A 24723-nucleotide genomic window follows, 5' to 3' on the forward strand; every position below is an offset into this window, starting at 1 on the left:
ATCAATATTGAGACATATAAGTCTAGTAGTTAGTAATTCTGAATATAAATAAATCAGTATAATAGGAATAAAAAGAGATTTGGTAGCTCAGGGAGATGCTGTACTATTAATCCTTTAAAATTTATTAGGATTTTCTGTTCCTATGGTAGAAAATTCTCATAATCTGATACCAGCCTTTTTGGCTGCTACTTCTACTGAATGTAGTGCCATCTCTGTACACAAGATGGCAGGATCTGTTTAGTACAGATGGGGTTGCCATTTGACAGAAAGCCATGCTAGAAAAAGGTAAAATAAACACTAGAATTTAGCCATACTAGATTAGGAAAAATAAAACCTAAAAACCTCAAGGGAGTTAGGCATTCACTTCGTAAGGTGAGCAAACAATTGCTCATTTAGACTAACCTCTCAATAATAAGTGGCTTTTTTGGTACCATTTTGAAAAAGCTTGTCTGGTACCGGAAACTATATACAGGTAATATGATTGATTTTTCGTTTTTCTTCTGCAACTGCTTTACTTCACATTTATAAGTTTGCATATGAATTGGAAATCCCAACTAAAGAATAAATAAAAGTTATCCGATGTAAAATTCTAAAATATATTTAAATGAGAACAATAGCTTTTGTATCACAATTTATTCAGTTTATCAGCATAATTTAATGACATTTCAGGTTAAAATTGAAATGAGTATAAGAAGTTATAATCAAATATTTATTTGTATTAGCAAGTCAACAAACAAACATAAGCTCCATCACTTTTAAGTAGTATTCATTTAGAGGAGTAATAATTGTTTGGATGGGAAGGTGGTGAGCTCAGTAGCTCTTAAGTGGTATTCTACAATCTACGAAAACTTTTTCCCCCCTTCAAACAACACATAATAAAAGCTAACAATTACATAGTGTTTGCGAAGTATCAGATACTCATCAACGTACTTTACAGATTTTAACTAACTTTAACAACACAATAACCATGTGAGGTAGATGCCATCATAAACTCGATTTTGTAAATGAGGGGCCTGACACAGAGGGCTTAGGAACTTGTCCAAAGTCACACAAATAAAATGAAGCAGAGGTGGGATTTAACCCATGCACATTGACTGCAGGGTATACACACAAATAGAATGCTGTTTTGTTTCTCCTGCATAGCAAAGTAATAAACAGCACTATCAGGTGGGAATGGGTAAAATTTACATTTGAACAGGGGTTATGTTATTTCAAAGTTTTGGAAATAATTGCAGCAAACATTGTACTAGCAGTTCTGTTTCAGTTTTCTTTTTTCTTACAAATTTAAATTAAATTTATTTTTCAGAGATGGGACCTTGCTATGTTGCCCAGGCTGGCAGATTTGCACTCTTGGGCTAAGTGACCCTCCTGCTTCAGCCTCCCCAGTAGCTGGGATTATAGGCGTGTGCCACCCTGTCTGGCTTAATTTCAGTTTTCTTAGAAAACAAACAAACAAACGAACAAACAAAGAATACTAGCATGCCTGTCATTTTATTTTGCCTACTGGAAACCACCAGTTAAAACAAGAAGAAAACAGGAAAACCTCCAGTTAAGAGGGTTGTAGAAAAGTGTATTTCAGAAAAAAAGAATTGTACATTCAAAAGAGTGGTTGGTTCCTTTAAATTGTTACTGATAACCTAGAATCTCATTTTAGCAACATATCTGTGTATATTTATGTACATGCATATACTTGTGTATGTGTGTATTATGTTATGCACATATTCTCAATGATGAAAAATTGTTATTCTCTAAGAATGGACTTTATCTGGTGATAATCAAAAGCATTATGAGCTAAAATGGGTAGATGATGTAGAGTCGGGCAATATTAACTTGAAATAAACGTAAGTTTTGGGTAAAAATAATAAAATGGCCTTTTTAACATTTAGTTACCAACTATGCATTTACTTTATGAAACAAAGGATCCAAATATCTATGGAATCTAATTCTATTAGAAGGTAAGGCTCTCCCTCCTTGCCCAAGGTATTTCTGCCTTACTTCACTGGGATAATAGGTGAGAAGTTTGGACTGTAATTTCTTTGCATATGGACTCTATACTGTGTTCTAGATTATGCAACACGAGATACATATTGTGGTAAAATGAGCATCCTCACATGTAATGCTATAATAATGTAGACATTTTAGTCACCCAGTAAAGTACTACCTTCATAAACAGTTCATCAGAAGAAATTTTCATTTTTATACTTGAATGAAACTCAGTCTTCCTTCATTCTCACATTTTTGGGGAAAAAAATCATTTACCCACTCCAACAGTGGCTGAGATCCATTTGCTGTATGAAAATGCACTCTTCTCTCAGCATAATCTCTCTGCTGTCCCATAGACAGATTCGCTTAACCACTGCTGCCATCTGCTGGTCTTGTCATTGTTAGATTTTAGAAAAAGCAGTGCATAAGGCTCCAGTCAAGATGATGCAAAATGCAAGTATCATTAACAGGTAGTTTTGTAGACCCTGAATAAGAAAAAAAGAGTAACAGTGATGAATAAAGCCTGAATCAACTATACAAAATGGACAGACTCTTGAGATTGCTAGGGACCTGCTAACCATTTGCTCTAGCCACCTGTATGCTTTTTTGCTACCCCTCCCAGGTAATCAGATTCTTACAAAACCCTGCAGAGCCTTATGAATTCACCCATTCGGTAAATAAATGTGGGCACCCACTAAGCTTCAGCATGTACCTTTATGCAGCCAATCATATAATATGGCAGACAGGAGGTAATCACAGAAAAGAATGTTATTATGTGAGAGGGGTGTTAATAATAAAGCAAACCACCGTGGTTGTTTGAGAGTGTGTTGCAAGAATCTTAATGATGCTGGTTTGGAAGGTGGGAAGTGGAGCTTCTAACTACAAGTATCAGTGAATTGGCCAGGGGAATAAGGCAGCAAGTAGAGATTCCAGGTAGAAGGAATTTTATGTGCACAGTCCTGTTGTAAGAAAAAGCAAAATATTTCCCAGGGATTGAAGGGAGGTCAGTGTGACTGGAGCAATGAAAGTTAAGTGGAGCAAGATGAGGTTGGAAGACCATGAACCTGAGCACTTGTTATGCTTTGGGTCCTTTGGGTCCTTTTTTTTTTTTGAGATGGAGTCTCGCTCCATTGCCCAGGCTGGAGTTCAGTGGCACGATCCTGGCTCATTGCAACTTCCGCCTCCTGGGTTCAGGTGATTCTCCTGTCTCAGCCTCCCAAGTAGCTGGGATTACAGGCATGTACCACCATGCCCAGCGAATTTTTGTATTTTTAGTAGAGGCAGGGTTTTACCATGTTGGCCAGGCTGGTATTGAACTCCTGACCTCAAGTGATCTGCCCACCTCTGCCTCTCAAATTTGGGTCCTGCTTTTTCCAAACAAAGAAGAAGACATTAAAAAAACGGGCAGCTGGCTGTGTTAAAATTTCAGACTTTCACTGTGTAAAGCTCACACTTTTCTGCAGGATGGCAGACAGATTGGAGTGGCCAGAATGGATGCAAGGAGACCAATTAGGAGGTGACTGTAGTCTTCCAGGGAAAAGATGATGAAGGGCAGATGGAGAGGTGGAGATGGATCTCAAGGGTGAGGAAGAAACACAGAGAGGGTGTGAAGAATGACTTAGTTGGACTTGCCCAGTTACATATGGGGTCACTGTTCTCAAAGATGGGAACCACTTCCCTGTGTTGCCCAGCCCATCTTTGAATGAACAAATATCTTCCTGTGTTAAGTTGAAATCACTAGGAGATGGAACTAGGAGTTCCATCACTAGGAGTACAGAAAGATCGATTTTAATATCTCTCCCACAAGATAAATCCTCAATCATTGAAAAATAACTCTTGTATATCCCTGGAGGCATCTCTTTTCCTGGTCAATATTTTAGCTCTTTGACAATTTTTCATATGGAATGGTTTCAAGCTTCCTTACTCCCCTGGCTGCTCCCCTCTGAATGACTGCCATTTTGTCTATATCCTTCTTTATGTTTAAAGAGTCCAATTTATTTATTTATTTTTTTAGTGAAAGTACAGAGACTTGTTGCAAAGTGAAAAGTACATACTTGAGAAAGGGGAACATGGACATACTCAAGAGAGAATCATACAAGAGGGTTATGGTACCTATTTTCATGATTTCTTTAACCGACGGGTGGAATATTCATGATCCCACGAGAGATTCACGAGAGAAAAGGTAACAATTTCTCAGAACTGTGGTGTCACTAATTTTTACACCAAATATGGGTGTTCTCGGAATTGTCATGGTGCTGGTGTGTGATTTGTATGTTAATGAGTATGTGATTTGTATGTTAATGAGTGTATAATGAGGCCCTTTCTTGTACATACCTTTATTTCCTTAAACATGAAGACGCCCCACATTGCAGCTATAAATCCTGGACCCTTAAATAAAAATATAAACTTTAATTAAATTGGATATTTACCTATGACTAGATTCTATATAAATATAGTAAGTTAAAGACAGTATAAAAATGTTTTCAGGGAAATCTACGCATAATATCAACCCTGACTCCACACTAAGCTAAACATTAGGTGATACTAAGTAAAAAAATGAAGACTTTTTTCATTTTCTTTTATTATTTTATTTATTTTATTATCTTCATTTTTATTATTTTGATGATACTATAATATTTTGTGCCACATAATACTTTAATATGTTTGACATACATTATTTTTATAAGCACATACCTTATTTTTTCCATTGGCCTAGTTCCTTAGGATACTAGAAATGGGATTAATAAGAAAAAGTGTGCACAAGCTTCTAACTTTCTTTGGCATGAGATAATCTCGTAACTGAAGAAATTTTGGCATATTATTTTTGGCCTAACAAATAATGTACATGTGGAAGTAGCTCGTGCTTTAAAAAAATTTTTAACTGATATTACTGCAGAGCAATCAAGTCTGGCTAGCACTAAACACCAACGAATGCTAAAAAAAGGTTTATGGGAAGATTAAAATAAACATGTAAGGAAAAACAACAGGGGTTTCTGGGCAGGAGACAAAGAAAAGAATGAAATAACATGGGACAGAGGAAATGAGAAGAAACAGGTAAAGAAAAGGAATGATTCTGTAATTTATAAACTTTAAGCTATTCAAGTTTGGTGGTAATTCTTCTTAGCTGAGAAGGAAGAAAATTGGAATGTGGGTTAATTGTGGTCTTTGTAGAGAAGGTGTATTGTATTCACATTTTTATGATTGCTCTTCAAACCCCGAGAAACTCTGGAAGAGTTTCAAATAGATTCCAAAATGTTTTTCCCCTATCACTACTCCAATTGTCTAAAGAACTGAGTCAACAAAGTTTGATTCCACTCTTGGTGTGTAAGTGAAGCAAAAGAATACAGTCGTCTCTGTTTATCAGTATCTGGAAAGTCAACACCAAAAGAGCCAGAGAAATAGGTCAAAGGAACTGCCTTTTATCAATGATTTAAGTTCCTAAGCCTCAAAATCCAAATCAAACAAGAAGCATATGGGTCTTTTAGGCAACCCCACACTAACTTTCAGCAGAATGGGAGGAAACAATAGAACAGGATACCATATTAATGTTATGCTAATCACTCAATAATTTTTAATCTGAAAATCCATTTCCCTTCAGAGAACATGGTACAGGACAATACCACGGGGTTTCATTGACCTTTGAAGACTCTTGTCTGATTGTTTTCTAAATATGAGCTTAGGCATGGCCTAAGAGTTATTGTGAGTAATGTGGTTATAGGAAGGGTGCTTTGGTAAAAGTAATGCAAGCGTAGGTCAAGGTATGTACTGACTCTTTGATTCAGGCCACGGAGAGCCAAATAGGAAGGATATCTTAATAGGAGATACAACAGTTGGTAATCTGGATTGTATATTTTCCTTTTGTAAATTAATGTATGTTAGGTGTAAATCAGCTTTTGAAAACAAAGTGAACTCGCTCCTATCTTGAGAATAAGCTGATTCAGTTTAGAATTGTCAAGGAAGATGTGGAGTAGAGGTAACAGCTCCTGCTAGGTGACTTTTTACTTTCTTTCTTTTTTCTTTTGGCTTTTTAAATGGAATGTTATTTGCTAATAAACAAAATGGATACTACTTTCAGGAAACTCAGTCTAGTTACCACTGGATATATAACTACGGGAATATGTATACCTGGGAAGAAAAGCACTGCTGGGATATTAAAAATGTATTCTGATAAAATTGATTGACCACATTCATAATTGTTGAAACTAGGTGTTAGTTTGACATTTTATGTTTAAAAAAGTTTAAAAAATCTAGCCCTTCCAAAAAAATAAAATAATGAAGACTATAAGATTGTTAAGGGTAGGGACTAAATATTTTCTGTCTGTATATAAGGTTGTCCTTGGATAAAGTGACTAAAATAAAACCAAGCAAAGGCCTGGTAGCAATAGGGACCTACTCCCTCACCAGCTCCAAATACCTGTCCTTCCCAGATAACAAGCACCAAGTGCACAAGGTAAGACAGTTACACCTGGTGAGTGAGAAAGCTCTGCTTCCATTACAGTTTTTTCAAGAATAATCTCTGTGATGGGCAGGTCGCCGAAAGCCACAGTGACCACTCTCACTGATCCTCTGCCCACACCCACCTACTTCAGTGGTTTATTTCCTTTGAATTAGCCTTTCATTTTGTCCTCAGTCTTTATTCTAACTGAAAACAAGAAACAATGGTAGAAAAACCAACTCTCTTTCTACTATAAAAGTTTTGTGAAGGATCCTGTTTATTTGTTTTTCAATGTTGCCTTTAAGAGATCCCATATGATAAATTCTACTAAGAATTCAATGCAAAAAAGAAGTAATTGGTCTGTTCTGAGGAAATAATATGCTGCTAATAATAAGAATTACTTACCCCATTGCATTATCCTTTTGAAAACACTAAGTAAAGTTTAATGTTTAATCACAGCAACTATTTCCCGTTTACACTATTTGCTCCCTTTCTTGTCTTTACCACGGTTTTATTTTTTATTTGTGTTTGTATTTCTATTTGTATGTGTGGCTTAATTGCATCTGTGTATTTTAGAAAAAATTGCCTCAAAACCTTCTTGGAGAACCCACATCTGCTCAATACTATAATTTGAGTAAAAGAAAAAAAATCACTATCATATGATAAAGATAAAAGTTTACATTTGATGTAAATAATGACTTGTTCTATTTTAATAAATATTATTCCCCCTTTTGTAGTGGAATTTAATATTTTCAAATAACATTTGCATCTATAGCCAAGGGACACATCATACTGTATACTTTTCTCTGCAAATTTGCTTTTGTGCATTTAACAGGTAAACTGTACACCCACTGCCTGTCACTTCTAAGATTAAGTGTCCTTGAAATAAGGAGGAACAAATCCCTTGTTGGAAAGAATTTGGGTCCTTTGCCATTTCAATTGTGAAGAGTTTAGACCTACAGAAATTCTTCATAACTTGCTAGATTTTCCCTCAGCAGGATTAAAAATGTTAAAATGTGGGTTCTTTAAATTTTAAAGAAAAAGTCCTTTATTATTTGAATTTAGTTGCATTTGAAAGTTAACTATTTTACAGAGTAGAACTGTCAAAATATACTGTTTGATACCCAGGGTTTATATCAAATTTTATCAATGGTTTTTAGACTAGACATTATTTCTAAAAATCAGTTTTCTAGCTTTACACAGGTATGCAAACACTAAAATGTTTTAGATAAATTTTGTTAGTGATGATGATTTTGGAAGCAGAGGATGCAGTTGAATGCTGGTTAGCAATCTACAATATCTAGGGCAGACCTAAGAGCCCAACATGAAAGCAGTTCCTATATGTATATATCAGTCCTAGTACCTTAGTGAACCTGAAACAAATTCTAAATTAGATTCCATGCTGATGGCAGAAAGTAGCACTGTGTACTGGGAACCCTGGGCTTAAAAGTCTTCAGATTTTCCCTAGCTATGTGACTTCAGATATATTCTTAGCTATTGCCTCAATTTTCTCATCTTCAAAATGGGAATAATCTTATGAGTACTTATTTTGCCTATGTAAAAAAAAGTTTTTCTATTATCTATGTTTTATATCATTGGCACCTAAAAAAACGGATGAAGCAAATTGTATTAAGTATGCTGTAATAAGTGGTATCATCCAGAGACAACACCTTGCTTTAGCACTTTCAGAAAGTTTTGCTTAAAAACAGTGAAGTATCGGGAGGCTGAGGCAGGAGAATGGCATGAACCCAGGAGGCAGAGCTTGCAGTGAACCGAGATCGTGCCACTGCACTCCAGCGTGGGCAAAAAAAAAAAAACAAAAAACAAAAAAAACAAACAAAAAAAACCACGCGCACACACACACACACACACAAAAGAAAAACACAGTGAAGTACCATAGGAAGAGGAGTCTGAAGTACTTTCAATCTCACAGAATTGTCAAGACATTGATGTCGTAATAGGCATAAAATCATTTTTTATATTTATAAACTTTTATATAAGGAGAGCATAATAGTTATAAATAGCAAATTACAATGTCTCTAAAACGACATTAGATAAACCAATCAAACCAAAAACTGCAAGGATATTAAAGATTAAGGATTAATAGCCCTGCTAAAATGAGGTGAGAAATGTTCCTTAGCAATCAAGCACACGAAGATTCAAGAGGGTCACTTTGTCTATCTGAATCCATTAATTGTACTCCTAAAAAATCAAACTCCATGACAGTCTTTAGTGATATCCTAACAGTGCTTCAGAAAAATTGGGATTACATTTATAAAATGAAAATTTGGAGAAACAGTTCAGCTACTTACAGCAGTGATTATTGGAAAACTGATCACAGCACTCAGAGAGTGATTTGCTATGAACCAACAGCAGGTAGCTATTGCCCAAAGTACTCCTGACAGGAATCCTGAAACATAAAGACAACACACATTTGCAGACCATGTTTCTCTCCTGAAGAACTCACACTTGAGCTACAACAGGAATATCAAAGTGCACGTATAAATACATTCCGATCAATGTTGTTGGCCAATATGGAATTTTGAGCTGTGCTTTATTGTTATTTTAGGACCAGGTAATTTCTCTACTCTTGCCTGCTATGGGTAGAGTGATCGATGCTTTCACATTATCGGCATTAAAGTATCCATAGTAGTAAAAGAAGTAGAGATTGGGTGGTGAAAAGGGGCCTAGGGGACATACTGAACCCGAACATTCTCTGCAAATATCATTTACTGTAACCCATAGATATTAATAAAGTGAATCAGAGTGATGCTACGGCCAAGAAAACAAAACAAACAAACAAAAACCCTATAGTATTTAAGTAAAAATACCAGCTAAAACTTTCACAGTACTTTAGCTAGGCATTCAGTAAAGTATTCTAGCATTTTCTATATGGTGGCATTCTTTAGCATAAATCCGTTAGGCATTCAGAACAAGTCTCTGACTTATGCTTTATTTTTGTCTTTAAAAGATTTTACTTGTGGACCTACATTCCAAATTGAATTATAATAAACTCCTAAATGAGATTTTTTAAAAAAACGATCAATGCCTAATTAATTAAGTCCAAAGGCATGTATGTTTAACATATGTCTTTTCTGAAGTCATCACAATCTCTTCTTACATTTTGTAGAAACTGTTTTCCCAAGTTATTGCATATTCCTATTTGTTGATATATGAACCCTTAGATAGTGAAAAAGAAATAGTAAAGAATGATGATCAATACAGAAGATGTTTGGCACAGGAAAATATCTTATTAATAGATTTATTGTTTAAGTTTTAGGTTCTGTAATAATGGCCAACATTTCATATTCAGTTTCAAGGATTTAAAATACCTCATATTTGGTGGTGAACTGGGCAAAAGTAATTAGGGGGAATGAACACACACACACACAAACACAAACACACAAACACAAATACACCACACATACACACAGAGGATGGCTTTGTTTCCAGAAGAACCGTATTCAAGTTAAATGAGTTGTAGATGATACTTACATATAGTAAGATCTGTAGTACATATTCTTACCTGGTAGGACTGCTTCAGGATATAGTTTAGGACTATTTTTCATGGCTATGCAGTAGGCCAGAAAGTAGACAGTACTTGTAAGAAAGATGCCACTGAAGTGTGCAAAAACATAGTCTAAATCTGAAAATAGAGATTAAAAACTCTCAAACACCATTTTCATCATTCCAGATATATTTAGATTTCTGAAAATAAACTCACCAAAATTAACCTTAAAGGTAAAGAAACCATTAATCAGGCTGGGCGCGATGGCTCACACCTGTAATCCTAGCACTTTGGGAGGCTGAGGTGGGTGGATCATGAGGTCAGGAGATCAAGACCATCTTGGTTAACATGGTGAAACCCCGCTTCTACTAAAAACACAAAAAATTAGCCTTGTGTGGTGGCGGGCGCCTGTAGTCCCAGCTACTCGGGAGGCTGAGGCAGGAGAATGATGTGAACCCGAGAGGCGGAGCTTGCAGTGAGCAGAGATCATGCCACTGCACTCCAGCCTGGGTGACAGAGCGAGGCTCTGTCTCAAAACAAAACAAAACAAAACAAAACCCCAAAAAACCGTTAATTATATTTACTCATCCTAGTTTTCTACATGCTGTTCATATAGAATTTTAATTAATATATTTAAAATCTAGATACATTAAGTAGTAAACTTGTTACTATACTCAAATTAAGGCTAGTTTTTATGATCATCTGGTAAAGCTAAATAAGAAACAATGAATTATGTAACTATGATGTTAATACCTCCCTTCTAAAAATAGGCATTCAGGCCTGATTTTACTAATGACAATAGAAATTATAGCAGATCCTCAGGCTGACCACAGTGAGGATGTGAATGAAAAAAATCAGGGGTGCTAATTTTAATAGGATCCATTGATGAATCTGGAGACCAGCATCTCTGTTGCAGATGACAGCTGTACAGAAGGCTATTCAGGAAGTTAATCCAGAGAGGGTTTTATTCAGTTGTTGATTATAAACCTAAGTACATGGGGGAGTTAATATCACACGATGGTGGCCCAATCTCGGAAAAATTCCAACTCCACTGACTGTTTAAGCAGATGGGACTGTGGCCACACAGATGGGTGCACTACAAGTTCTTGGCTGGGAAAGCCATGTTGGACTCAATGTTTCTGTCCCCTAAAATTTTGACAAAGATGAGTGGCCATGTTTAGGGAGTAAAGCTTAACAGACAGAGAGTTTGTCTGTTGCTCTAAGTCTTAAATCCTACTTCTGGATCATGTAAGGGCAATACATCTGTATATGGACCACCACAAAGGAAAGTAAAATACAGTGATTAAAAGCATGGACCACCTGGGTGCAAATCCTCATTTCAATACTCACTAACTTTGGGGCTTGGACAAATCATCTCATGTCTCTGTCTTAATTTTCTCAAATGTAAAACTAAGATAATAAGGGTATTAGTTGCTATGAGAATTAACCAAGTATTTATAAAATACTTAGGACAGACCACATACTACATATGTGTTGTTAAATAAATGAAATAAAAAATAATCACCCCTAATTATTTTTGAAAAAACTGGGATAAAGTGTTCCCATCACATTACATTCAGAGTTGTCACAAGCAAGACCCCTAAGAAGCCATTGTTCTCTTTGTGTAGAGATTGTTGAGGACATTGTTTATTATGTCCCTGTACCAAGAACATCTGTGCTCCTGAACAATTAGTTTTTTTTTATCTTGTGCTCATTGAATCATGAGACTAATCTGATTTCCCTTGTGCCTGCAAGGACTCTAAGAGCCAAATTTACGCCTCCTTTCTAGCAAGTATGTAAATATAGTACAAGGATTTTAGACTCATTTCTGGTTCCTTTTATACACCCACTCTTGTTTTTCTTTCTTTAGTAAGACCTTATTTTAATTTATCCTATGTTATTCTATTTTTGTTAGTTTTTATCTTTTTGTAAAAATGCAAAAAAGTATTTGCGTAAAATTTTAACAAAAGAAAGAAATCAATAAAAGGTTTGAATAATATACATGGGGCTAACTACAAAAAGGAAGACGGAAACTATGGCATCTACTCAGTCTATCCTTTCTGTTAAAGTTGAGTTAAAATCTCAACTTCTTTAATAATTTTTCCCCCACGAATTTTGCCCTCCAAATTCTCCTTTATCGGAACAGAGGTCACATTAATTTTCTGTGCCATCTGATTTAGAACTTTACTTTATGAATAATCTTATTCTCTTATCATTTCATGGGTGTAAGTCATGCTGCAACATAATCAGAGGATCCCCAAAGTAAACACTCATTCATCTCCTTTTGAACCTGTACAAGGCTATTGCATATAGTATTGAGTTTACTCCTGGGAGATTAATTCTATCAGTGGAAACTGAGAGGTTAACAGGAAACATTATGCTGGGCCTTCCAGTGCAGGACTCTGTGCTTGAAAAATAATATCCTCTGACCATATAGGCTATACATTAACCTTTACCTGATTTTAAAGTACTATGCACTATACTTTAGCCTTTTTAAAAGAGCAGAAGTGTACATATTTTCCCAGAGATCATCTAACTGAAAAATAATTTCCAAATCTTACTGGAAAGTCAGAAGCCATGTGTTAAGATCCAAGTAGTTGAAAAGAGTCCTGACTAAAGTTGATTGCATTTGTGTGTTAAAGATCATATGAAAATACTCAATCGTTTATTATTTTTTGTCTTCAGTGCCTTTCTAATTCACCACTTACAATGACAAAGAAAGATCGAATCGACCCATCGATATTTACTATTATCACAATTCTTTTTATATTCATACAAATATATATTAATAAAGTAAGATAACTTTTTATTCTCACCATATTGGCTTGCCCCTGCATATATACTATCATTTCTTTTGCTGTGGTCCTTGATATAGATGATTGGCACAAATGTAGATCCATAGAGTACTCCAGATATCACTGCAAGACTGCAGCCCCTTACAAAACAAATAAATCACTATTAATCTTGGCCCAAAGCAATATTTCTCACAAACGCACAAATGGAATCATAAATATGCTTCAAAAGGCAAATCACAAACAGGCAAAAAGCACCCATTTATCTCAAGCTCTGTGACTGACAGAAGTCACAGAAATACCCTGCACTATTAGAGTGGCATCAGGACTAGGAGGATAGCTTTAGTCCACCAGTGTCTAATTTTAGAAGTACATGATTTATAGAAATTAAAATGGATTATAAGTTGTTATTACATGAATGAGAATATTGCTACAGTTATATTGTACAGTCTACATAAATAAACTTGGCACTCTAATTAAATTGAGATATCTATATACTGCCACCACGCTTTATGCTTTTTTTAAAATTTTAACAGGCCATACTATCCAGCACAGAACTAGGACAGACTAAGTACTAAATGCATGTTTGTTGAAAACAGCTATTGAAATCCATGAACTTGCCTATGCCTTAGTTGACAATGCCATGGTCAAGAGGAAGTGCTGATTTCACTAAATAATCTGGGTATTTCAGACAAAACATTCCTTTTTATAAAAAGAAAATGTTTCATTTTCAGCACTGGAGTCAGAATTGGGCCATATCTGCGTGAAGCAAGCATTTCCAATGATTGTAGGGGGAAGTGATTCATATTTTGGAACAGTTCCTTGAAGTTAACACAAAGGACGATGACAGAAGACAGAAAACAGGCCAGGCGTGGTGGCTTTCGCCGGTAATCCCAGCACTTTGCCACTGCACTCCAGCCCAGGCAACAGAGTGAGACCTTGTCTCTAAAAAAAACAAAAAAATCACACAGAAAAACCCTCCAAACAGAAAACAGTTGTAGGCAAAAACAATTCCCTCCAAAGCTTAAAAACTAACTTAGTCAATTTAAATAGTACTATAAGTAATATGAGCCTGTACAAACTCACAAGACCACCTTGGCAACATGTTCTACTCATAGTGAAAATCCTTGTGTTATGTGAGGTCTGGACCTCATAGCCGTGGAGCATCCCAAACACAGAGAAGACTTTAGGCCTAGCTAATTACAAGACGACTAACAGTATTTTTCTTAGCAAATATCTTAATGAAGGGGAAGCTTTGTGAAAAAAAATTTGCAAAAATTTTTTGTTTGAAAGATTGGTTTTATTCTGATGCAAAACCAGCAACATATTTATTTCTTCCAAAGGTGGTTACTCTTTCATTCATTCAAATTATTCAAATATTTATTATCGACTATGTGTCAGGTGCTGCTCTTTCCCCCATAAAGATAGTATATATACTATCAAAAAGAAGGTTTTCTATTCTTGAGTCAAAAGATGCCACCACATGAAGTTTAAAGCAGCCATCAAATGTAAAATGCAAGCTGTAGACTAGTGTGTATTTTCATATTTATTTGGAAGTCCAAAAACCAAAACAGAACAACGACCAAAAAAAAAAACAACAAAAAATACTGTAAAGTAGAGGGGCTGATGTTGAGCCCAACTCTCTGAGTCCTTATGGAGACAGAGGGAGTAGGACCCACACGGACACAGAATATTCCACTATATTTGACAATGAATATCTGGAATTATATAACTGTCTAAATACAGGAGTGTGGGGATTCCCAGAGCAGGGTAGACATCCTGGGTGGTGCAGTGCTAGACAAGCTTATTGCCTAATCTGATTGTGACTGCTGAGAGCAGGTTAGTCACAATACTACCTCTTTTACTTTAGCTACACAAGTCATGCAAAATTAGGTTGCTTTTATTATCTACTTATCATTTGGAGAGAAATGCAATGATTTAGTAATTACTCAAAGCAGTTGAGCTCAAGGGCATCTGTACCTAAAATTCAGCAGGGGACAAACAAAACCTTGCCGCATGGAGATAGAAGTCAAAGCTTGCATTACTATTTTCTTCTTGAACTCAGATGAACATTACTTCATGCTGGTAATCACTGCTTTAACCAAATATGAAACAGAATAATAGAGCAAAGAAGTAACCTCTCCTTACACTATGCGGTGGTGTACTGTAGAAAGTTTATCCACCCAGGAACAGGGGTCTTGAGTTTTGTTGATCACCTATTGAAAACATTGGCCCAAATTAAAACAAAAAGCATTCAATTGATAATCACACTGGTGATAATATTTCTAGTGTTTTTCTCTTTTCTTTCAAACATGCTTTAAAATATAATAAACATGTCACCTATGCATTCTGATATCTCTAAACTCAACTATTTATAATTCTTTTCTCTTTCATTTAGGATGACTTGGCAGTTGGCAAGTCCTCCATTCCAAATTCTCACATTTAATATGTGGCTATTGTGATACACCTATAAAAACTAATAAAACTTATTAACTCGTGTTTCATTTGCATATTTTAATGGTATGTATAATCTGTAAGGAAATTAGACTTTCCTCCTATGGAATGCTTAAGATCAATGAGAATTTCTTAGACTGATTTTTTTTTGCCTAATTAGTTAATCAAATATTCCAAGCCATGTTTCAATATGAGGCTGATATTCTAAGTCAGGAAAAATTATGAGCAAATTCAATTCATATTTCTACTATGGAATTACAGTATCCCTCCCTTATCTGTAGTTTCGCTTTCTGTGGTTTCAGTTACCCACTGTCAACAGTAGTCCAAAGATATTAAATGAAAAATTCTGGAAATGAATAATTAGTAAGTTTTCAATTGCACACTGTTCTGAATAGTGTGATGAAACCCTGCATCGTCCCTCTCCATCTCACCTGGAATGTGAATGATTCCTATGTCCAGCCTATTCATACTGTATACACTGCCTGCCCCCGAGTCACTTAGTAGCTGTCTTAGTGATCAGATACAAAGAAATACTATATATAGGGTTTGGTACTGTCTGTGGTTTCAGGCATTCCTTGGGCGTCTTGGAACGTATCCCCTGTGGATAAGGGGAGTATATTATAATACTGCCTCTTAGCCGAAGTGTTCTTTTTCTCTTTTTCTTTTTTTTTTGAGATGGAGTTTCACTCCTGTTGCCCAGGCTGGAGTGCAGTGGTGTGATCTTGACTCACTGCAACCTCCTCCTTCCAGGTTCAGTTGATTCTCCTGCCTCAGTCTCCCAAGTAGCTGGGATTACAGGTGTGTACCACCACACCCAGCTCATTTTTTTCTTTTTTTTTTTTTTTTGTGGTATTTTTAGTAGAGATAGAGCTTCACCATGTTGGACAGGCTGGTCTTGAACTCCTGACCTCAGGTGATCTGTCCACCTTGGCCTCCCACAGTGCTGGGATTATGGGCATGAGCCACCACGCCTGGCCAGCTGAAGTATTCTTGATATTATACTCTTACTCTTTTTGTAAGAGACAAGAAAGTAGATTTGAATTCTTTGTTATGTACTAAGTCAAGTTTTCCTTTGACAATAACGGTTTCTTTCACCGTAAGGAGCTCATGATACATGTTTGCGTACCCATCAATCATGCTGTTTATGGATCTTTAAACTTACTGCCTAGAAAAATCTCAGGCAGTTAACCTACTGTGTATCTTTTACCAAAATGCATTTATTTTATTATTTTCTTCCATTGTTTTGGAGGATGGTTGGGCAGGAGGTGTCCGGATCGCTGAAGCAGGCAAGGAACCCTTTCCCAAAGCCAAATCCTCCCTTCTCCCTGAAACATTTCCCTGATTAGAGATGCCTGTGGATTAATAAGCCTCTTCTCTTTACACTTAAGCTAATTACTATTCAACTTTAGCATCAATTTAACTAAGGCTTTAGTTGATAAAAGTTTTGATAGGGGAAGAAGGCAAGGAGAAAAGATTAAATTTGAAGTAAGGGGTAGATAAGCACCCTGCGAAGGGGCAATACCCCACTGGGGGTGAGGAGCACTGGATTCAGAGGGCAGACAGGAGAGATTTCTTGAGATGAGAAGGATTAGGGCCTGGGTTCATGGCAATGAGGCTTTGCCCTGAAGTCACTTTTGTATATGTAGCTGCTGACACTTGTGCTTTATCAGGTCCCTTTAAAAAGTTGCTCCTAGTTCACTCAGATTTACTATTCCAGACTAATTTAGATTCTTCAAGGTCAAAACAGTGACTCCTATCGTATTTTCTGTTTTTCACTTTGGGTAGAACGGGATACAATTCCTACTCTCATACGACTTCACTTACCTTTCATGGGCTTCCTATGGTCTATTCTCCCCTGGGCCAACTTCAAAACCTCCTTCCTCCTCCTTTCTAAAGTTACTTTCACATTCCTCTGCAGTATTTAGGGTTCCTCTATTGTAGGAATCTTTAAATCATTACAAAACATGGGGTTTTTAATATATATATATCACCTAGCAGAGATCTGTTAATCAAAATAAATAAACCTGTGTGCTAGCTGAGAAGCTCAACTGTGGAAATACTGATTGATTGCTACATAGACCTAGCCACGATAAATAAGCTAAGATATTTTACACAGCCAGGAGTGAGGAGCAAATACCACTTTTTCATCTGTGTTTAAAATTTATGTATTTTCCATTTATCTTAATTTTATGTTTCAAATCAAGTTGTCTCTCATACTATACTCACAGGCTCTGTTATTAATGGAGTGGTATCCACGGAACATGTGTTATTTGGTATTTCACTTTTGATGAACAAAAATATGAAAGCACTGCAAGGAAAATAAAGTTTAGTGATATTTGTCATAATACTGGTTTATATCAAGTTGCTTGATTTTTAAGAAAAAAACACACACCTTAAATAATCGGATCCTAATGATACCATGATTACTTTCAAATTGCCCCTTCAGTGGTCCTGCCGTTTTGCCAGAACTCCTATTCTCTTAGATGTTTCTCGTTTTCCTTAACTGCAACAGGCTAAAGGCTAAACTCATAAGCTTTCCTTCCACATCAGATCTTTCCCTTAACTTTGAAATCACATTGTAAAAGAAACGCAAATGAAAACTACATTGAAATAATATTTCTTAGCTATTATATTGACCAACTTCAAAAGCTGAACATCCTCAGCTGGACAAATGCTAGGGGACAGATACTCTTAGATACTGCTGGTAGAAGTGCAGAACTGTAAAACTCCCACAGAGGGGAGTCTGGGGTGATCTACTGAGGCCACCAGTGTGTCCACTCTTGACCTCACCAATCCTGCCCCAGGACCACTCACACAGGCACACTCAAACGCAGGTGAGGTGGCCTACGTGGTCACGCAATGGAATACTATGCAGCTGTAAAAATGGAATGATGATGATCTCTATGCTCTGATATGGAAAGATCTCCAGGATATAGTTTAAGAGATAAAAACATACATTGAAGTCTAGTGACATTTTTTCCCTTTAACATCTCTCTCATAATACACTATTGATGTCCTGTATCTTTGAAACAAATGCCTCACTTACTCTTGGCTTTTAAGTCATGCAAATTTGTTAAAATGTGTCAAAAGATTAAATTAACTTGAGAAGATGAACAACGTTGGGATATTTTTAACATCTCTTTTGAAATACTTTTAAAACACATTTGCATGGTTCAACATTTCAAACAAAATAAGCTTTCAAAGCATATATGACACTGAAATAGGGTAGGTAGCTAGGTCCAGAAGAGTGTCTATCATGTGCTATCTTTTGTGTAAAAATCAAAATGTTCTAGTTAGGTTTCTTTGTTCAACCTCTTACTTGCTTTAAAACATGAATAGTTTCATATTCCTTTCCATATGAGATTTAACTTTCCTTTTTGATTTTTATGGCTCTCTGCATTATGTTCCACCCAATGTATCACAACATTAATCCTCGTATGGGCTTCTATGCCTGACCACTCCCTGCTCCAAGCTCTCTACCAACCCCCTCCCAAAATTTTCACAATGACTTGCACCTGCTTCTCTTTCTTCCTTAGCTGGACACCCTACATACTCTGTGTCCTATCCAAACTAAACAAGAGTTGAAGTGTTGAATGTGGTTTAAAAAAAAAAACTTCCCCATGGGCCAGTCCTCATTGAATCTTCCTCTTTGAATCCCCACAACACGGCCGGGCGCGGTGGCTCAAGCCTGTAATCCCAGCACTTTGGGAGGCTGAGACGGGTGGATCACGAGGTCAGGAGATCGAGACCATCCTGGCTAACACAGTGAAACCCCGTCTCTACTAAAAAAATACAAAAAACTAGCCGGGCGAGGTGGCGGGCGCCTGTAGTCCCAGCTACTCAGGAGGCTGAGGCAGGAGAATGGCGTAAACCCGGGAGGCGGAGCTTGCAGTGAGCTGAGATCCGGCCACTGCACTCCAGCCTGGGCGACAGAGCGAGACTCCGTCTCAAAAAAAAAAAAAAAAAAAGAATCCCCACAACACTAAGAATAGTTACCACACAATCTAGACCATTTGCCACAATGTAATCTTTTTTCTCTAAAGATTTTCTAATTCAATAGAAGCCAGTGTTGGGGTCCAAAAATGATACCCCAAATTACGGCACTTTGGCATGCTGAGTGCTTTGAACTATAGGAGATTGGAAGGCCTTAGAAGCAACCTCAGAAGGCAAGTCTCTCTCTGACTTCCTCATGCCTTGATGGCTTCCACTCACCTTTCTCCCACAAAGCAGACCACAGAAATTAGAATTCCTCTTCCCCAAGATGAGTCATGGACACTAGAATCCCTCTTCCTCAAAGCCAGCCATGAAACCTAGGTCAGTTACTCTAACAACTCCCAATCCTCCACTTTCTGTGTAGGAGCTGGCTATAAAGAAATTCTCTGACCTACCTTGTCTAGATCATAAGACTCTCATTCCAGAGGGGTCCTGCTGCCTATATATCAAGGAGGAAGAAATACTACACAAAGAGACCAAGAAGAATCTGAACAGGCAGGTTTTGCTGTGTTTCTCCCCTCAGTCTATTACCATTAGATCACACCCTTTGTGTAATTACATTTCTACATGACTGTCAAATCTTCAAATCTAAGCAGAAAAACAGATGTTTTTTTTCCCTGCGTCTTTGGGTCTTCAGGTTCCCATGTCATGCAGAACTTTGATTAAATTTGTTATGTTTTTGTCTCATCAACCTGTCTTTTGTTATAGGAGTGTCAGCCATGACCCTTATGATAGAGAAGAAAGGTATCACGCCTTTCCAGCCCTACAGTGGAAACCACATATCTCCTTCAGGGCCCTCAAGATATTTAACACGTAGTAAAATTGAATGCATAAACCCTAATTATATGAGTATATTTAAGTCAGTATATTTAAATGTGTGTGTTTTATACATATTATATATATATATTTGCACACATATATTTGTGTAAACATGTGTGTATTTCTGTGTGTGCATATTATATATATATATTTGTAAGGTTAATATTAGACATTAATTGGCATTTTGTTCTCAAAATTATACAATGAAAATCCTCTACTCTGTATAGACCTGTGCGTTTTTCTAATAAACAACACAGAATGATATGTTAGAAAATACTTAAAATCCACAGATAGGATGGGTGGGACCAAGATGGCCAACCAGCAACAGCAGCAATCAGAAGGTCACATCAAAAAGAATGATAATTAGTGTGTGAATTCTTCACTGGCAACCAAGGTATCTAGATTCTCTCATCAGAACTGACTAGCTGGCTGACGTAATAACGGTCAGGAAGGAAAAGCAGTGTGGTCTAGTGGCCCACCTGAGAGTCACACAGGGCTGCAGGGCCCCCACCCCCCAGCCAAGGGAATTGGTGAGTGAGCATGCTACCCAGCTGGGGAAACCATGCTTTTTCCATGGAACTGTGCAACCCACAGATTGGAAGATCCCACTTGCAAACCTACGCCACTGGGCCTAGGGTCCCAACACTGGAGCCATGCAGATTCTCAACAGCCTCTCTGCTGGAATCTGCCTAAGCCTGCTGAGCTCCCGAAGGGAGGGGTGGCCAGCACCACAGCTGCAGCTGCCTGCTGCCTAAACCGTCTGAGCTCCTTGGGGAAGGGGCAACAGCCAGCACTGGGACTCATTACTGTCTAACATGCTAAGCTCCCTGGGTGGGGGAAGGGTAGCATCCAGCTCTATAGCTCCAGGCCATGCTTTTTCACTGCTGGAGCCAGGGAGGCTGGAGAACTTGGTCCCCAAGAGGTGTTCCCCAAAGCCCAGCACACTGGCTGTGGCAGACTGTGGCCAGAGCACGTATTCAGGCCTCACCCTAACCCATCCTTTCTCACTGGGCGGGGCCTCCCTGCAGGAACTCCAACAAGTCTAGCACCAGGCTCAGGGACAGAACCCGAGCCTCCCTGGGCCTCCCTTAGCGGGAGGGTTGGCCACAGTCTCTGCAGACCAGCAGAGTTAGCCTTCCCTCCAGCAGTTCTGAGGGATCCGGATAGACCAGATGAGTGGGTTTTCCCCCAGCGAAGCTCACCCCCTCCAAAAGGGACAGTCAAAGCACTTCCATAAATGGATCCTGTTCCCCATGCCACCCAACTGGGTGAGATCCTCTGACAGGATTGTCAGACACCCTACATAGAAATGATCCTACTGGCATCGGGTTGGTGCCCCTTGGGGTCAGAGATCCCGGATGAAGGAGAAGGCACCTGTCTTTGCTGTCCTTCAGCCTCCTTGAGTGACAGCTCTAAGCGCAGGAGCGAACCAGATGAACGGGGCCATAAGCGAACCCCCAGCAAACCACAGCAGCCCTACAGATGGGTGACCCTGAGAGCAGAGAGACAGACCTTCTTATATTGTTTTATATTGATTTATACTCAGAAAAGGAAAGAGGAGCAAAACTAAAGGCAGTAGCCCGGCGCCTAGGAACCAGACCCAAAACCAAGAAACCAGAGCTGAAACCAGGCCTGGTCCTGCCTGACCTAAGCCTGGTAGTTAAAGATCGACCCCTGGCCTAACTGGTTATGTTGTCTATAGATTCCGGACATTGTATGGGAAGGCACTGTAAAAATCCCTGTCCTGTTCTGTTTCATTCTGATTACTGGTGCCTGCAGCCCCCAGTCACATACCTCCTGCTTGCTCAATCAATCGCGACCCTCTCAGGCGGACCCCCTTTGAGTCGTGAGCCCCTAAAAGGGACAGGAATTGCTCACTCGGGGAGCTCAGCTCTTAAGACAGGAGTCTTGCCGGATGCCCCTGGCCGAATAAACCACTTCCTTCTTTAACTTGGTATCTGAGGAGTTTTGTCTGCAGCTCCTCCTGCTACATTTCTTGGTTCCCTGACTGGGAAGTGAGATGATTGGCAGAAGGTTGAGGCAGCTCCTTAGGCAGTTTAAGCCTGCCTTATGGAACATCCCTGGGGAGAGTCTGACTAGCCCAAGAGAGGTGGATCCTGAGGCGCTCCCGGGTAGGCATTTGCTCACCAGTGGGACGCCTCACCAGAGCAGTGTGTGGCAGGCCTCCATGGAGGATCAACGCAGTGGCTGAACACCAGGAAGGAACTAGTACTTGGGGTCTGGACATCTAAAACTTCGTAAGACTAGTCTTTGGAACTTGCCTACTCCGTTTGAGTGGAAGCTTGGTCTGATCACGCATGGCGTGCCTTTATTGGTACTTTGGTTTAGTTTTGGTTTTGGTTTTGACTTGGTTTGAATTGCTTGATAGGACTGGTCTTGGGAACTTGCCCACTCCATTTGAGTGGAAGCATGGCCTGATCACCCACGGCGTGCCTTTATCAGCACTTTGGTTTTGGTTTTGGTTTTGACTTGGCTTGAATTGCTTGACAGGACTGGTCTTGGGAACTTGCCTACTCTATTTGAGTGCAAGCATGGCCTGATCACCTACGGTGTGCCTGTATTGGCACTTTGGTTTTTGTTTTTGACTTGACTTGGATTGCTTGATACTTTGTTTTGGTTTTGATCTGGCTTGGATTTCTGGATACTCTGATTTTGGTTTTGATTTTGGTTTGGTGTAAACTGCAAAAGTGTGTGTGTGCCCTTTTTACCCGTTCTTTGTTTTGTGGTGTGCGTGTGGCGTGAGCGTGGTGTTGTGTCTCGAAGAAGCATGGGTCAGGCACAATAAGCCCATCCTACTAGGAACTATGTTGAAAATTTTCAAGAAAGGATTTAAAGGAGACTGTGGAGTATTATGACACCAGGAAAACTTAAAACTTAGTGTAAAGTAGACTGGCCAGCATTAAAGGTAGGTTGGCCATCAGAAGGAAGCCTGGACAGGTCCCTTGTTTCAAAGGTATGGCACAAGGTAACCTGTAAATCCAGGGCACCCAGACCAGTTTCTGTACGTAGATGCTTAGTTACAGCTGGTTTTAGATCTCTCCACAGTGGTTGAGACAACTCCAACATAAGCGAGAAGAGAGAGAGGAAGAGACAGAGGCAAAAGGAAAGTCAAAGAGAGAGAGACAAAGTCAAAGAGAGAAAGAGAGATATATACAAGTAGTTAAGAAGAAAAAGTGTACCCTATTCCTTTAAAAGCCAAAGTAAACTTAAAACCTGTAATTGATAATTGAAAGTATTCTCTGTAACCCTGTACTGCTCCAATACCACTTTGTTGTTAGTATAAACATGGGTGTATCCTGAAAGCACTGAGGCCTTCCTATCAAAAATCCTTAACCCAGTAACCCGTGGATGGCCCAAAAGCATTCAATCTGTAGTGGCAACTGCTTTGTTAACAGAAAAAAAATAAAAATAAATAACTTTTAGGGGAAACCTCATTGTGAGCACACCTCACTAGTTCAGTTCAGAACTATCCTAAATCAAAAAAGCAAAAAAGTAACTTACTAACTCAAAAATCTTAAGGTATGAGCCTACTCTGTTAGGAAAAATAAAAAGCTATCTATACCAATTCTAAATTAATTTGGACAAAACAAGGTCTTATTAATAGCAAAGGACAATTAAAATCCCAAACTTACAAGGTTTTCAACAAAAGTAAAGTTTGCTAAAAGTTAACAGTGTAATATGTATTATACTAACTTCTATTCTTGTGGCCTTAGGCAGTCTAGCTCATAGACATAAAAGAAGTTCGTTTTAGAAGAGAATAGTTATCATCTTCAAAAAAATAAAAAAAAAAAAAGGAAAAGAAAAAGTGGGGGTGGAATTTATGTAAAAAGAGTATTATATGGTAAATTCTTGTCCTGAAATAAATTAACTGGTTGTTTAAAGAAAAAAATATTTGTAATAAGTCAGAAACTTAAAGCATGTCAAAGAATTGTCTGTGAAAGTCGTGAAAGAGAAAAATGTTACAAAAAAGAATTTATGCAAGAAATGTAGTACAATTTAAAAGTAACTAGGCCTCCTGAATGTAAAACTAAAAAAAATAAAAGTTTATGTGCAAGCTGTATAGAGAAAATAAAATATACTTTTGACAAAAGAATTATAAGGAGGCATAATAATATAAATATTTATCTACATTAAAAGGTTAAAAATATGTATATTTTGTTTTAAAGGTTTAATCAAGTTTTAAAATATTAGAGAGAAAATTCTGTGTGTAAACATTGGCTAAAGTTAAAGAGGTATCATCCAGTTTTTCTGTAAACTGGACATTAAAATAAAAGCATAGCAGGCTTTTTATAAAGCACCAATCTGCTCTTTGCAAAAATTATAAAAGGTTAAAAAGAGTCTATAAAATCTTACCTTATGGTCAACATTAAAACTTGGATAAATATGTCTACAAGATTTTATTAAAATTAAGTTTAACATTAATAACACACTAATATAAAGGTAAGATTTAGCTTATCTGGTACAAAAATCATACATTCATTTTGCTAGAGGATCATATAAGTTAAAGACTTAAAACAAACTTTAGCAATTAAGACAGGATACCAAGATGCAAATGCCTGGTTAAAATGGATCAAATATTCCATCTGCACATTAAACAAAAGCAATTGTTGGCCGGGCGCGGTGGCTCAAGCCTGTAATCCCAGCACTTTGGGAGGCTGAGACAGGCGGATCACGAGGTCAGGAGATCGAGACCATCCTGGCTAACACGGTGAAACCCC

At 37.9% G+C, this 24723-nt stretch overlaps 1 protein-coding gene across 2 annotated transcripts in view; it reads right to left on the reverse strand.

The window, feature by feature from the left end:
* Nucleotides 1-614: 614 nt before the first annotated feature.
* Nucleotides 615-24723, reverse strand: part of TMEM144 (transmembrane protein 144) — a 57791-nt gene continuing 33682 nt past the window's right edge. For both annotated transcript variants that reach the window (XM_011959714.1, XM_011959713.1), the window contains 7 exons: nucleotides 17399-17480; nucleotides 14867-14934; nucleotides 12743-12861; nucleotides 9945-10064; nucleotides 8731-8828; nucleotides 4318-4371; nucleotides 615-2468 (listed from right to left, as the gene is read on the reverse strand). In XM_011959714.1, coding sequence (XP_011815104.1) covers nucleotides 2385-2468; nucleotides 4318-4371; nucleotides 8731-8828; nucleotides 9945-10064; nucleotides 12743-12861; nucleotides 14867-14934; nucleotides 17399-17480 — 625 coding nt within the window. In that variant the 3' untranslated portion in view covers nucleotides 615-2384. The remainder of the gene's footprint in view (nucleotides 2469-4317; nucleotides 4372-8730; nucleotides 8829-9944; nucleotides 10065-12742; nucleotides 12862-14866; nucleotides 14935-17398; nucleotides 17481-24723) is intronic.

Source organism: Colobus angolensis, unplaced genomic scaffold, assembly GCF_000951035.1.
Source record: "Colobus angolensis palliatus isolate OR3802 unplaced genomic scaffold, Cang.pa_1.0 Scaffold5, whole genome shotgun sequence".
Taxonomy (NCBI): Eukaryota; Metazoa; Chordata; class Mammalia; order Primates; family Cercopithecidae; genus Colobus; species Colobus angolensis.